The 12,061-nt window shown below is 40.9% G+C and overlaps 1 protein-coding gene across 1 annotated transcript; it reads left to right on the top strand.

Annotated features, from left to right (window-relative positions):
* Nucleotides 1-2,506: 2,506 nt before the first annotated feature.
* On the top strand, nucleotides 2,507-11,218 carry opn3 (opsin 3). The gene is made up of 4 exons (XM_031895104.1): nucleotides 2,507-2,814; nucleotides 3,237-3,556; nucleotides 8,589-8,840; nucleotides 10,945-11,218. Exons 1-4 carry the CDS (start codon nucleotides 2,544-2,546, stop codon nucleotides 11,203-11,205), a joined length of 1,104 nt encoding a protein of 367 aa, XP_031750964.1. The 5' UTR covers nucleotides 2,507-2,543; the 3' UTR covers nucleotides 11,206-11,218.
* Nucleotides 11,219-12,061: the final 843 nt, after the last annotated feature.

The following is a 12,061-nucleotide window of genomic DNA, read 5'->3' as shown; positions in this document are numbered from 1 at the left end:
CAGGGCCATTTTAAAGGACAAGGAAAGTCAAAATCTATTAAGCACACTAATAAATAGTACTACTATTGCTGTGTAAAATTGCTATATTTCTGGCTTGCCTAATGAAAGATTTACAGAAATACACATACTACAAACTACATACTTGTTTCAGTGAACGGCGCCGCCATCTTTAACAAGGGATGCCTATTCCTTTTCCCTCACCCTCTCTACTGCGCATGCGTCCCCCCTGCTGGCTCACAAACCAACTCACCACAACCCCCCTGCTCCCCCCCCACCCCAACACAGTCAGCATGGCACTGAAAAGCACAAGCCAGTCATCACCACCCCCCACTCAGTCAGCATGGCACAGAATATAAGCCAGTCCGATCACCGCTCCTGTCGGCAGCACCACCCCCCCCCCCCTCCGACCCCTCACCGCCGACACACTCAGTCAGCGTGGTATAGAATATAAGCCAGTCCGATCACAACACGCTCACCGCTCCTGTCAGCAGCATGGCACACTATATAAGCCTGTCCAGCCTTTCCTTCTCCTTTAAGGTGTCAGTGGGCCAAAGGCAAAGATCTCATTACTGGGCCCCTGCTGCCCAAAAAAATACTTAATAGAATGGCCTTTATCAGATGTGATCCCCAGTTGTGCCACCCAGAATCAATGGCGAACAGATAAATGACAAAATAGGGATGCCACAAGCTTAGGAAATGAAATAACCATGTCATAGAGCCCTTCCAGTTGTTTAAAATAAGGGGTCTGCTATGTATGTAGGATAAAAAGTGAGTGTAGGACTGGCCAAACCGGGGATGATACTGACATAGTTGGCCAGCTTGAAATATATGGACAAACAATACATGTTTTGCTTAAAGGGGAGGGTATATCTTGGTAACTTAATGCACAGAATGTCTTAATGTCCTATATATATTGTTAATGGTTGAGTGCAGAGGACCTCTTGTTGTTGTCTATTTAAATTTTGTGGTCACAGCCTTATTACACCCTACATAATGGTTTAAAATGTAGTGGTAAACACAACTTCCCCATTTTTTGTTATAGTTTATATAGGAGCAGTGGCCAGCTCCATGTTATAACTCCCACCCTTTCCAGCTACAGTCAGGTGATCCCAATGGGCCAATAAAAGGGCAAACATTTGGGTGTTTTAACCTTGAAAGCAAGCAAGTTGCAGCTAAAACTTAGTCCCTTTCGTAACTGTGTATTGAAGCAGTAGAATTCTTTATGAATCAGACAAAAGTGAGTGTAGGATTGGCCAGACCAGGGATGACTGTGACATAGTTGGCCAGCTCGAAGTATATTGCAATATATGGACAAACAATCCCTGTTTTGCTTAAGGGCTCTGGCACACGGGGGAGATTAGTCGCCCGCGATTAACTCCCTGTTCGCGGGCGACTAATCTCCCCGAGTTGTCTACCCCTGCCATCCCACCGGCGAACATGTAAGTCGCCGGCAGGATGGCAGACGCGGCGGGGCGATTTCCGGAAATCGCCGAAAAAGACTCGCGAGTCTTTTTCGGCGATTTGCGCGAAATCGCGCCGCCGCGTCTGCCATCCCACCGGCGACTTACATGTTCGCCGGTGGGATGGCAGGGGTAGGCAACTCGGGGAGATTAGTCGCCCGTGAACAGGGAGTTAATCGCGGGCGACTAATCTCCCCCGTGTGCCAGAGCCCTAAAGGGGAGGGCATATCTTGGTAACTTCATGCACAGAATGTCTCTATGTCCTATGTGGGTAAGTGCAGAGGATCTCTTGTTGCTGTCTATAAAAAATTTAAATGGTAGAATGAATTATTTGCTATGTAAACAAAAAGTACACCATAAAAATAATGGCAGGATTCCTTTAAGGTGGGAGGCTCCCTCTCCCGAAGCATAACCTCTTACTAGCTATACTAATTAAATTCCTATCTGTTTTTGTAAAAAAATGGTATATATTCTCTTGGCGTAATATGTATTTCCTAATTGCCTGATAAGCAGATTACAAGCCTTTCTATTCTATCTTAATATCCACTTACCAAATTAGATTTTTTTGTATGATAAAGCTGGCCACACTAGTATTGATTCCTATGCCATCGGACTACTTGGCTTATGGGGTCATCACTCTTCCTAAACCCCTGAACAACAGCCATGGCTGAGTACTACTAGTCAAGTTGTTTAAATTCAAAGAAGGTCTACATATGTAATAATTACATATTTGCTTAAGAAGCTCTACTATATGTGTGTACATATATATATATATATTTTTTTTTATATATATATTAGAAATCTGCCAGATTCAAATAGCTTTTTTTGTAATCCCTAACCTTTCAAAACAATTCATAATTGCAATGGGAATGCATATAAATCCTATTAATTCATTCAGCAGCAGATGCGTATTGGATTAAGAATACAATAGAGCTTTACTCTTCCAGTCTTTGTATAAATTCCATACTGAGCTGGTGATGAATACAGTTGAAATTACTTCTTCAGTAACACTATAAAGCAAATAGGATGCCTGTAACCAATGGCAGTCACAATAATTCGATCTCCTGGCTACACAGCAAGGACATGTTTACAGAGGACACCTACCATTTTCTGGCACTAATAGTTGCCACGGTTGGATTTCTTGGACTCGTTAATAATTTGCTTGTGTTGATACTTTACTGCAAATTCAAACGACTACAAACACCGACAAATCTGCTTTTTTTTAATACCAGCCTCTGCCATTTTGTGTTTTCTCTTTTGGCAATTACATTCACATTTATGTCCTGTGTGAGAGGAAGCTGGGCTTTTAGTGTTGAAATGTGTGTTTTTCATGGATTCAGTAAAAATCTGCTGGGTAAGTGAAATCCCTTTATATATGACAACCCCTGTAGAACAGCAGCAACTTCTCCAACCATTAGTATTTCTCTGGTCTCTCTTAAGGGTCAGTCAGTCACTTTATTAAAGACAGGACAGTATTATAGAAACTGGGAACATGGTGGGACTCTCACAGCAACACTTTGGTGGCACTAACATTTAACTTGAGAAGCAATGACCCCCTCCCCCCAACTTAAGAAAAAGGAATGATAACACACATTATAGCAAAAATAGAAATGGAATCCTATTTCCAGTGTTCATATTAAGCTAATGTTTACAAAGCTATATATAACCTAGAAGAGTTTAATATAATAGTGTATGTCAGAAGTGTGGCCAAGAAAAAGTTGAAATATAAAAATCTTTTCATAAAAATGTTAAAAGCAATTTTTTTCTTTGTTCTAGGAATTGTCTCATTTGGCACACTGACAGTTGTAGCGTATGAGCGATATGCTCGAGTTGTGTATGGCAAATATGTTAATTCTTCCTGGTCCAAGAGATCAATCACCTTTGTCTGGGTTTATTCATTAGCCTGGACTGGATTCCCGTTGATTGGATGGAATCTTTACACATTTGAAACCCACAAATTAGATTGTTCCTTTGAATGGACCGCAACTGATCCCAAAGATACAGCTTTTGTGCTACTGTTCTTCCTTGCCTGTATAACTCTGCCTTTAAGTATAATGGCGTATTGTTACGGCTATATTTTATATGAAATCCAAAAGGTGAGTAAAAGACAAGTATATAAAAAGATTTCCTTAATCTTCAACATTTTCCAGGTACAGCTGTCCTGTACATAACATTTAGACCCATGTTACCCCCACTGCATCAAACATACAAAGAAAACAAGAAACTGATCAATTAATAATAATAATAATAATAATAATATTATTATTATTATTAATCAACGTGCATTCATAATGTGCTAACATATTCTGTAGCACTGAACAATAAATCAGCTTGCATACAAAACAGCAACTGCTAACCAAGAGGTAGAGAGGGCCCTGCCCAAAAGAACTTGCGATCTAAAATGCACATTCCCTGGCCCCATATTTTATTAGTAATTGTGTATCTGTGCATATGCATATGTTTTCCAAAACAAGGGTTTTTAGTTACAAATCTATTAACATAAAATTCCAAAGCAAACATGCCGTGCCACACCATATGGTGTAAGGAGGTGCAAGAGCTTTATTTAATTTGGGGGCAATTTCTATGTATCGCCACTAGATAGTGGCATGGAATCCTGTAGAAAGTTAATAGTTGTAGTTACTGGGGCTGCTAGAGGGGGCTGATGAGTAGAAAAAGTTTAGTAAAGTTTCTTAAAAGTCCAGGGGGTGTGGTTTAGAAAGTATATAAAAGGGAACTGCCAGAGACATTTTGTGTGCAACATGGGAAGAAAATTCATTGGAGAACAACTCAACCTGCAGAACCAGCTTCCCAGTTGGTACCCCACTAGTATGGGTTAAAGCGCTATCTCTCTCTCTCTCTATCTAAAATAATTTTCCTTGTACTTCTCATACAGCTGCTACCTTGAGATTTATTCTCCCTCCCTGTTTGGTGGGACAAGTGGGACAATCAATAAAGATTTAATTGGACTGCTCCTATAAACAGGGGTTAACTACTCCAATCACCAGTGGGGGTTTTTTTTCCTTACCTGTAGTAAGTTTGTTTATGTGTCTGTTTTTTTCTGTTGTCTCTTTTAGGTGCCAGGTCCCAAGGGAACTTGTTTAATATAGGAATGTAGGAATGTTAATTAAGGGTTTAATTGCCGGGGACTCAAAGAGGTCCTTTAGGTGTCAGATGCACTGTTACTTTCATACTGCCTAGTGTTGCCTTTTCCCAAAATGGCCGACCACTATTTCTTTGCTGAGATTTGATTCTCTTTTGTCAGTTGCATGGTGGTGTAGGGAGTGACAAGCTCCTTAGAGTTAGCACCTCCATTGACATCAGGAGCATTCTGTTTGATACTGCAGAGGCAGATATCTCATTGGAGCTTAGAGGTATTTGAACACTGATGTTGTTCATCCGAACAGCCTGTTTTAATGCAGGGAAATTTAAAGATAACGCTGAGAGCACTGTTTGTATTTTCAATTCCAGTCTAATTCTGCAGCCTCCTTGAGTTATCCCTGATGGGTGCACCCCTTATCCACTGTGCTGGCATGGATACTTAACCCATTTTGCAGATGTCCACAACTAATGATCCCCCAACAAAAAAGCGTAGAAAGTGTAAGCATTTGTAATGCAGAGCGTGTGATGACCAGATTACTGAAAACTACAGTAAAAGTTTTGTAAACCTGCTTGGTATACTTAGCTGAGGAGAGAGGGAACCACAGCTAACTGAATGAAAGACTACAATGCATTCCTGCATTCACCTGTTGTCTCAAAAGTGATTTCATTGGATGACGTAAATAAAGATCCTTCATCTTCTGAGGAGGAAGATTTGTTATATGTATTAGCTGAAATTACATATAGACCTCCCAAAGTAGACATTCTATTGCCAGATTATCAAAGGAAACTTTAATTCTGGCGAAAGGTAGATCAGGTCTCCAAGACCCTATGAATAGAAAAGAACACTGAGTGTTCTTATTCTAAAGCTGTAGCCTTGTGTAAACCGACTTTAGCAGCATCAGGGATTGCTGGCTCTTCAAAATTCTGCATAAAGCAGCTTGTAGAAGATATTACTAATAAAGTGCCAAGAGTTACCTTACTGGAGTTGTTGTCTCGGATTGGATTAGCTGTAGAATTCCTTTGTGATGCCGCAGTTGAGAGTGTTAAACTTTCTGCTAAAGCAGGCCTTTGAGCCTGGACATTTGTTTGGAGCTGAGCTTGACAAACTTCTAGAATCCATATCTGGTTCTAAAAGGAAACACTTTCCACAAGACTTAAAATAAGAAACAAGATTCGTTCTAAAAGGTACTCTTCTAAGGAGAAACCATCCCTAAAGGTGGCCATACACGCACCGATATTATCGTACGAAACCTCGTTTCGTACGATAATCGGTGCGTGTATGGCATGTCGGCGAGTCAACCGATATCGCAGGAAGCTGCTGATATCGGACGACTCGCCGATCGGACCAGTTTGAAAATTTTGATCGGGCTCCATAGAAGGCGCCTGACCAAAATTCTCCCTTCAGAGCTGAATCGGCAGAAGGAGGTAGAAATCCTATTGTTTCTACCTCCTTACCTGCCGATTCAGCCCTGAATGGTGTGTGGCGGATCTCACGATGTTTCGTGCGACCGATGGTCGTACGAAACATCGTCAGATCGCCACGTGTATGGCCACCTTAAGACCTGAACAACGTTCCTTAACGTTATTAATTCAGAAATTCTCTTTCAGGCAGAAATAACAGAAACAGTGACAAGGTCTTTGCTGAAAAGAAAAAACCTTCTTGCATTAGATACTGCCTTGGTGTAAACATTTTCAAATCCTTGGATTCTTCTGCATCCGTGGACTGGATGTGACCCTCCAAAGAATTTTGTATCTCCATGTAGTGATGTACAGGCCAGGCCAAAACCCATGGGACCTGCTCACAACCTAACTGAGCCCCTCTTATATCTCTGGCAGCATCTATTTATAGGCACACACCTGCCCTGCCTCCTCCGTGACACCATAGATGAGGCGGGGCGGACGAAAGTCTATAAATATATGTGGATCCGTGGGTGAGATGCAGGTTGGGAGTGGGTGGGTTAGAGACAGGTGGGAGTCGAGTATTTTTTCATATCACAAGCTCCAGGTAACCCTGTTCAAAGCTCACAGGAAGCTTTTGAGAACCACTGTTAAATCAGAGGAGTTCTGCACCACTTGCAGTTAAAAGCTCTGCCTTTTGGGATAACTACTGCTCCCCGCATCTTCACCAAGATTGTTGCAGCAGTAGTGGCAGTTCTGAGGAAAATGGAATCACTACAGTTGCCTACATCAACAAACAGGTTAGAATCAGATCTTTCATCCTGAAAAACGAGATTCTTTCATGGGCAGATTTCAGCAGTCCATATACAGTAAGGAGGGGCACAGTACTATCGCTGATCAGCTGAGAAGGAACTTTGCAAGACCAGAGTGGTCCTTGGCCCAGAATATATTTTGGGAAATCTCATGGTACTGGGGTCTCCCTTCCAACTTATGCTCTCTGTAAAAGTCAGATTGACCTGACTTCCTGGATGCCATGTCATTCAAATGGGATTCAAGTGGGATTTCTAAACAAACCTTCAGCATCATTTGCTCTCATTAAGAGGTTTGTCAAGCCTCTTTTAAAAAATCCATCCCAGACATCTTCTGCCCTTTCCTTCCTGGGATCTCTCAATTGTATTGAACAGCTTGGTCTAGAATCCCTCTAAACCCCTGAAAGAATGCTTCTTGAAGTGTCTTTCATTTCTGGTGGCAATTAACCATGTGATACTTCAACCTCTTTTTACCTTCAGACCTAAAGTTTTTTATTGTTCCCCTACCAAACAGGGAGGGAGAATAAATAATAGGATTGGCGCTGAAGCGACTAAGGGTAGAGTAAATTTTGGTAAGTATAAATTTACTCAGCATCACCACTCATGTATGTTCCTGCATGAAATGTACACTGCCAAGACCTTTTCTGACTAGGTGCTATGGTGCAAAAACACAAAAAGCAGACTTTAATATTCAGAAGGTGAGAGGGGTAAGTCATGTACAATTTTGCTTGCAAATACGTGCTGTACATGGGAGGCAACTTTGGTTTGTGAGTTGCTTTAGTTCCCCTTTAAACTATTTTGTAGTCTTAGGCCCTTATTTGTGATTATTTTATTCTTTAGAAGGTGACCTTCACCATAGCAATGATCTATCATAAGAGACAAAAGATGTGCTGGGATTTAGTTAAAACCTTTAGGCCAAGGGCACCCAGGGTAGATTGTCAGCCTGTCCGGGTGCAGGCACACGCAGCCAATATCTGCCAATAAAGTCACACGTATTTTGTGGATATCGGCTGAGTGTGCCTGCACCCGGAAGCACTAGGTACAGGCACATTCAGTTGATATCTGCCAACATACATTATGTGATACTTGGTGTTTGCGGATCAGCTGCGTGTGCCTGTACCCAGGCAGCCTGCACTTATCCACAGGAAAACAATCAGCCCCATGTGACCTTGCCCTTAGGGTCATGTACTAAAACTAGCACTGAGTTGCATTAGAGCATTGTCTTATAGCAGCCAATTAGCAATTAGCTTCATTTACTATAAGTAAAAAAAAAGAACACGTTTGACTAGCTGCTATGATTAAATAAAAGCCCATTTTTACATTTATGGCTTGGAGACAAGTTTTGGAAGCATAGAGACACAGTTTTACTCCAAGCAGAGCCTCCTGCAGGCTAGCGGGCCAAATAGGGCTACCAAATAGCCAATCACAGCCCTTATTTGACATCCCCAAAGAACTTTTTTCATACTTGTGTGGCTCACCAACACTTTTTACATCTTAATGTGGTACAGAAGTAAAAAAGTTTAGGGATCCCTGCCCTAGAGCCTACCCTAAGCAGGGGCCTCAAATATACATAAGTTATTGCACATTGCATAAAATCAACCAGAGTGTAAGTAGACTCTATTGTTAGGCTACAAAGCCAGGTTAATGTTTATTGGTAAAATTCTAATAAACAGTACCAGTCAGAGATGCCAGAGCTGAGCCTATAAATATCCAGGTTTGTGCAAAGGGAATAGACATTCCTGAAGTTTTCATAAAGTGCTGAAGATGAGTTTCATAAAGTGCTGAAGAACATTTAGTAATCCATCTATGTCTTTTATTTTAGCTTCGCAGTGTAAAAAACATTCAGAACTTCCAAGAAATCACAATTTTGGATTACGAAATTAAGATGGCCAAAATGTGTTTGCTAATGATGCTGACATTTCTTATTGGCTGGATGCCTTATACTATACTTTCTCTTCTTGTGACAAGTGGCTACAGCAAGTTCATCACACCAACAATTACCGTCATGCCTTCTTTACTTGCCATAGCAAGTGCTGCTTACAATCCAGTCATCCACATATTTACAATTAAAAAGGTATCAGGAACATTTTATTTTAAAAAAAAGAAACATTTGCTCTATTATTGGCATAGGAAATGGTAAATAGAATATGGGAAGTTACATTTATGAATATAGAAGTTGTTAATTTATTAGATGTGGGGTAATGACTAGTAATATGCCCTGCTGCAAACTAACATTCTAAATGACTGACAGCCTGGAGTCAGCCTGTTAAACAGCCTTGGGGCCTAAGTAAGTTGTTTGCATCAAGAAGTTTTTGGACTTATGTTTCTAATTTACTGGTTGGACCTCTAATGTTGAGCACTTGCATAGCAATTTGCATGTTACTTGACAGGCAAACATTGGAGCTGCATGGTGGTTGGTTGAGATTTAATGTCCCTCAAGACAAGTTTATGTGCAGCTTTCTAATTTGCCAGTGCTCTGTATTTGCCACTTAGACTAATAACCCAAAGGGAAAGCAAAACAATTTGGCCACAGCTGCTGCACAGGACTGCATGCCCTATGCCAGTAAAAGTCAACTAAATCCACTCACATTAACCAAACCACCCCCAGAACTGATCTGTTATACAACTGCATAACACTAATACATACCTCCCAATGTCCTGATTTTCGTAGGACAGTCACGATTTTAACAGCTCAGGCCACAGTCCCAGATTCTTACTGGAAAGTACCTCTGATCAACTGAACGCTAAAAAAGAGAAAATGTTTCTCAAACTTAATTAAATAAATAGGCTTTTGGCAGAGAGCCCAGAAAACTTAATAGGCAACACCCGCACTTAGATACAATTGTAACTAATAAGCTAAACAGGTCTCTTGGGGGAACTAAGACTTGCAGCTTAAAATCAATTTCACACATAAATCAAGACCCCCAAACCCCAAGAAATGTGTTCAAACTTTAAATAACCTGCCAAATTTTGTAAAATCTGAGTGGTATTTAAGGAGTGTGGTGGAAAAAATGGGCCTACCTACTTGCCTTTTCTAAACTTATCTGTGCTAGGGCTGCTTTTAAGATTAAGCTTTTAAGCGCCATGTGCTGGAGTAGATCATTTGTGCCCAAAAGGTAGGCATGCAAGTAAGCGGGGGACACACATACATAAACAAGTAAGGGGGAGAGCACCATTTTAAAAATAAGAAAAATAGACAGCAGAGCAGAGAGTGCAAGAGGAGATTTCCAGAACAAACAGGGTTTTTTTTGTGGGGGAGGGGGTTGGAGTGAGATAAAAGGGCATAAATGGAAAAATGGCAGCAAGAATACAGCACTAGTACTTTATATCCTTCTCCATATTAGGAAGTGAAGTGTTTTTTACAGCAATATATTTTACAGAATTGTTGGGTTTATGTGAGCCATTTTGTGATGAAATAGTTATTACAGGTATGGTATTCGTTATCCAGAAACCCGTTATTCAGAAAGCCCAGTAATTACAGGAAGGCCATCTCCCACAGACTTCATTTTAATCAAATAAATCACATTTTAAAAAATGATTTCCCTTTTCTCTTTCATAATAAAACAGTACCTTATATTTGATCCTAACTAAGATATAATTAATCCTTATTGGAGGCAAAATAATCTTATTTGGTTTAATTAAGTAATATTTAAAAGATTATTTTATTAGACTTAAGGCTGATGTCAGACGTGGCGTACGGCGTATATTTTCGACAAGCGGAAAAACGCTTGCCGAAAATACCGCCATACGCCTCCTACCTGTGCCTCCACCCGAATGAATGAGATACTCTCGGACGCAGGCACATGTAGCCAATATCTGCATAAAAACGTGAGAGAAGGCAAAGTCTTACGTTTTTTGGCTGATATCAGCTACATGTGCCTGCACCCGAGCGTATCTCATTCATTCGGGTGCAGGCACAGGTAGGAGGGGTATGGCGGTATTTTCAGCGTTTCACCGCTTGCTGAAAATATACGCCACATCTGATATCTGCCTGAGGTATGGAGAACCAAATTATGGAAATAGCCCTTGTTCAGAAAACCCCAGGTCCCAAGCATTCTGGATAACAGGTCCTATACATGTATTGGTATCAAAGAAAATATCTAAGCATAGAACTAAAGGTGCCACTATCACTTTAAAGCATGAATTCCTTTAATCTGTTACGGTTCTTCTCTTTGCAGTTCCGGCAATGCCTGGTGCAACTGTTATTCCATAATTTCTGGAGATTGTTAAAAAACCTGAATGGCAGACTTGCTATGAAGAAAGTAAAGCCAGTTCTGGGAAAGGGGAGATCTCACAACAGACCAGAGAAGAAGGTTTTCAGTTCATCTGATTTTTTCACTAGAACTACCAGTGATACAGGAACACATGGGATAACAGAAAGCACAAAAGGCAAGCGCACTAATGTCAGGCTGATACAAGTGCATCCCCTATATCCCTAGGGAGCATTGTGGTTTATTTGCCCCTTGAGATTGATACGTAGAGCTGTAAATTAATAAAAATGTAATAACATTTATTTCCTCTATATTGCTTGTGTGTGTTATTCATTTTTCCTATTACTACAGTATTTCCAAGTTCAGCAGGTAAAACTAGGGTTGCCACCTTTTTTTGCTATTAAAGGAGAAAGAAAGGTCTAAAAGGTGTAAATACAGCCATAAGCACTCACAGAAATGCTGCACTGACTTTCTCTGTCAAAAGATTTCTTAGGGCTGATTCACTAAAGTGCGGTAATTTTTATCGCACGCTTTTTTGCGTTAAAATAGACGCGAAAATTAACGCGCGATTCACTATAGTATTACCGCGTGCGTTAGCAAATAACAAATGGCTTTCTGTGCTGCTCATGGTGGCAAAATCAGAATATTTCTTTGTGTGTCCCGGGAGGAAGCTGGAAGGAGAGGTGCAGCAGCCTGTGCATCTCACTGAGGAGCAGGCAGCACAGTCCCCTAATTGCAATTAAGAATACGTACCTATGGCATTCTATTTTCCTGGCCATCCCCTGGCAGCATAACATTTGGGTTTAACCTTTACCATACTGTCAGGACACAGAAGGGTTAATAAAGCAATGCATTAAATACCCACCCCTTCCTGTCCTCCTCAGTCTTTTTTTTCTTCTGTTCTGTCCAGGACCAGATCGTTTTTTTTTTTTTTTTTAGAACTCACTTGGCCCTCTTTAGGGTCAGATTCCAGGCGCAGTTTTTTGACACACTTTCTCCGCCTGATGCCTGCTCCATTGTGATTGCCATAGCGCTTTCTCAGGAGCAGGTCCCCTATTGCAGCCAGGGGAGAGATACCGTTCTT

This window comes from Xenopus tropicalis, chromosome 1, assembly GCF_000004195.4.
Source record: "Xenopus tropicalis strain Nigerian chromosome 1, UCB_Xtro_10.0, whole genome shotgun sequence".
Taxonomy (NCBI): domain Eukaryota; kingdom Metazoa; phylum Chordata; class Amphibia; order Anura; family Pipidae; genus Xenopus; species Xenopus tropicalis.
This window is presented reverse-complemented; position numbering and strand designations above follow the sequence as displayed.

Coding starts and splice junctions, on each gene's coding strand:
- opn3 (XM_031895104.1), top strand. CDS start 2,544: ATGTTTACAGAGGACACCTACCATTTTCTGGCACTAATAGTTGCCACG. Junction 3,557..8,588: donor TTTTATATGAAATCCAAAAG/GTGAGTAAAAGA, acceptor CTTTTATTTTAG/CTTCGCAGTGTAAAAAACAT. Junction 8,841..10,944: donor ACATATTTACAATTAAAAAG/GTATCAGGAACA, acceptor TTCTCTTTGCAG/TTCCGGCAATGCCTGGTGCA.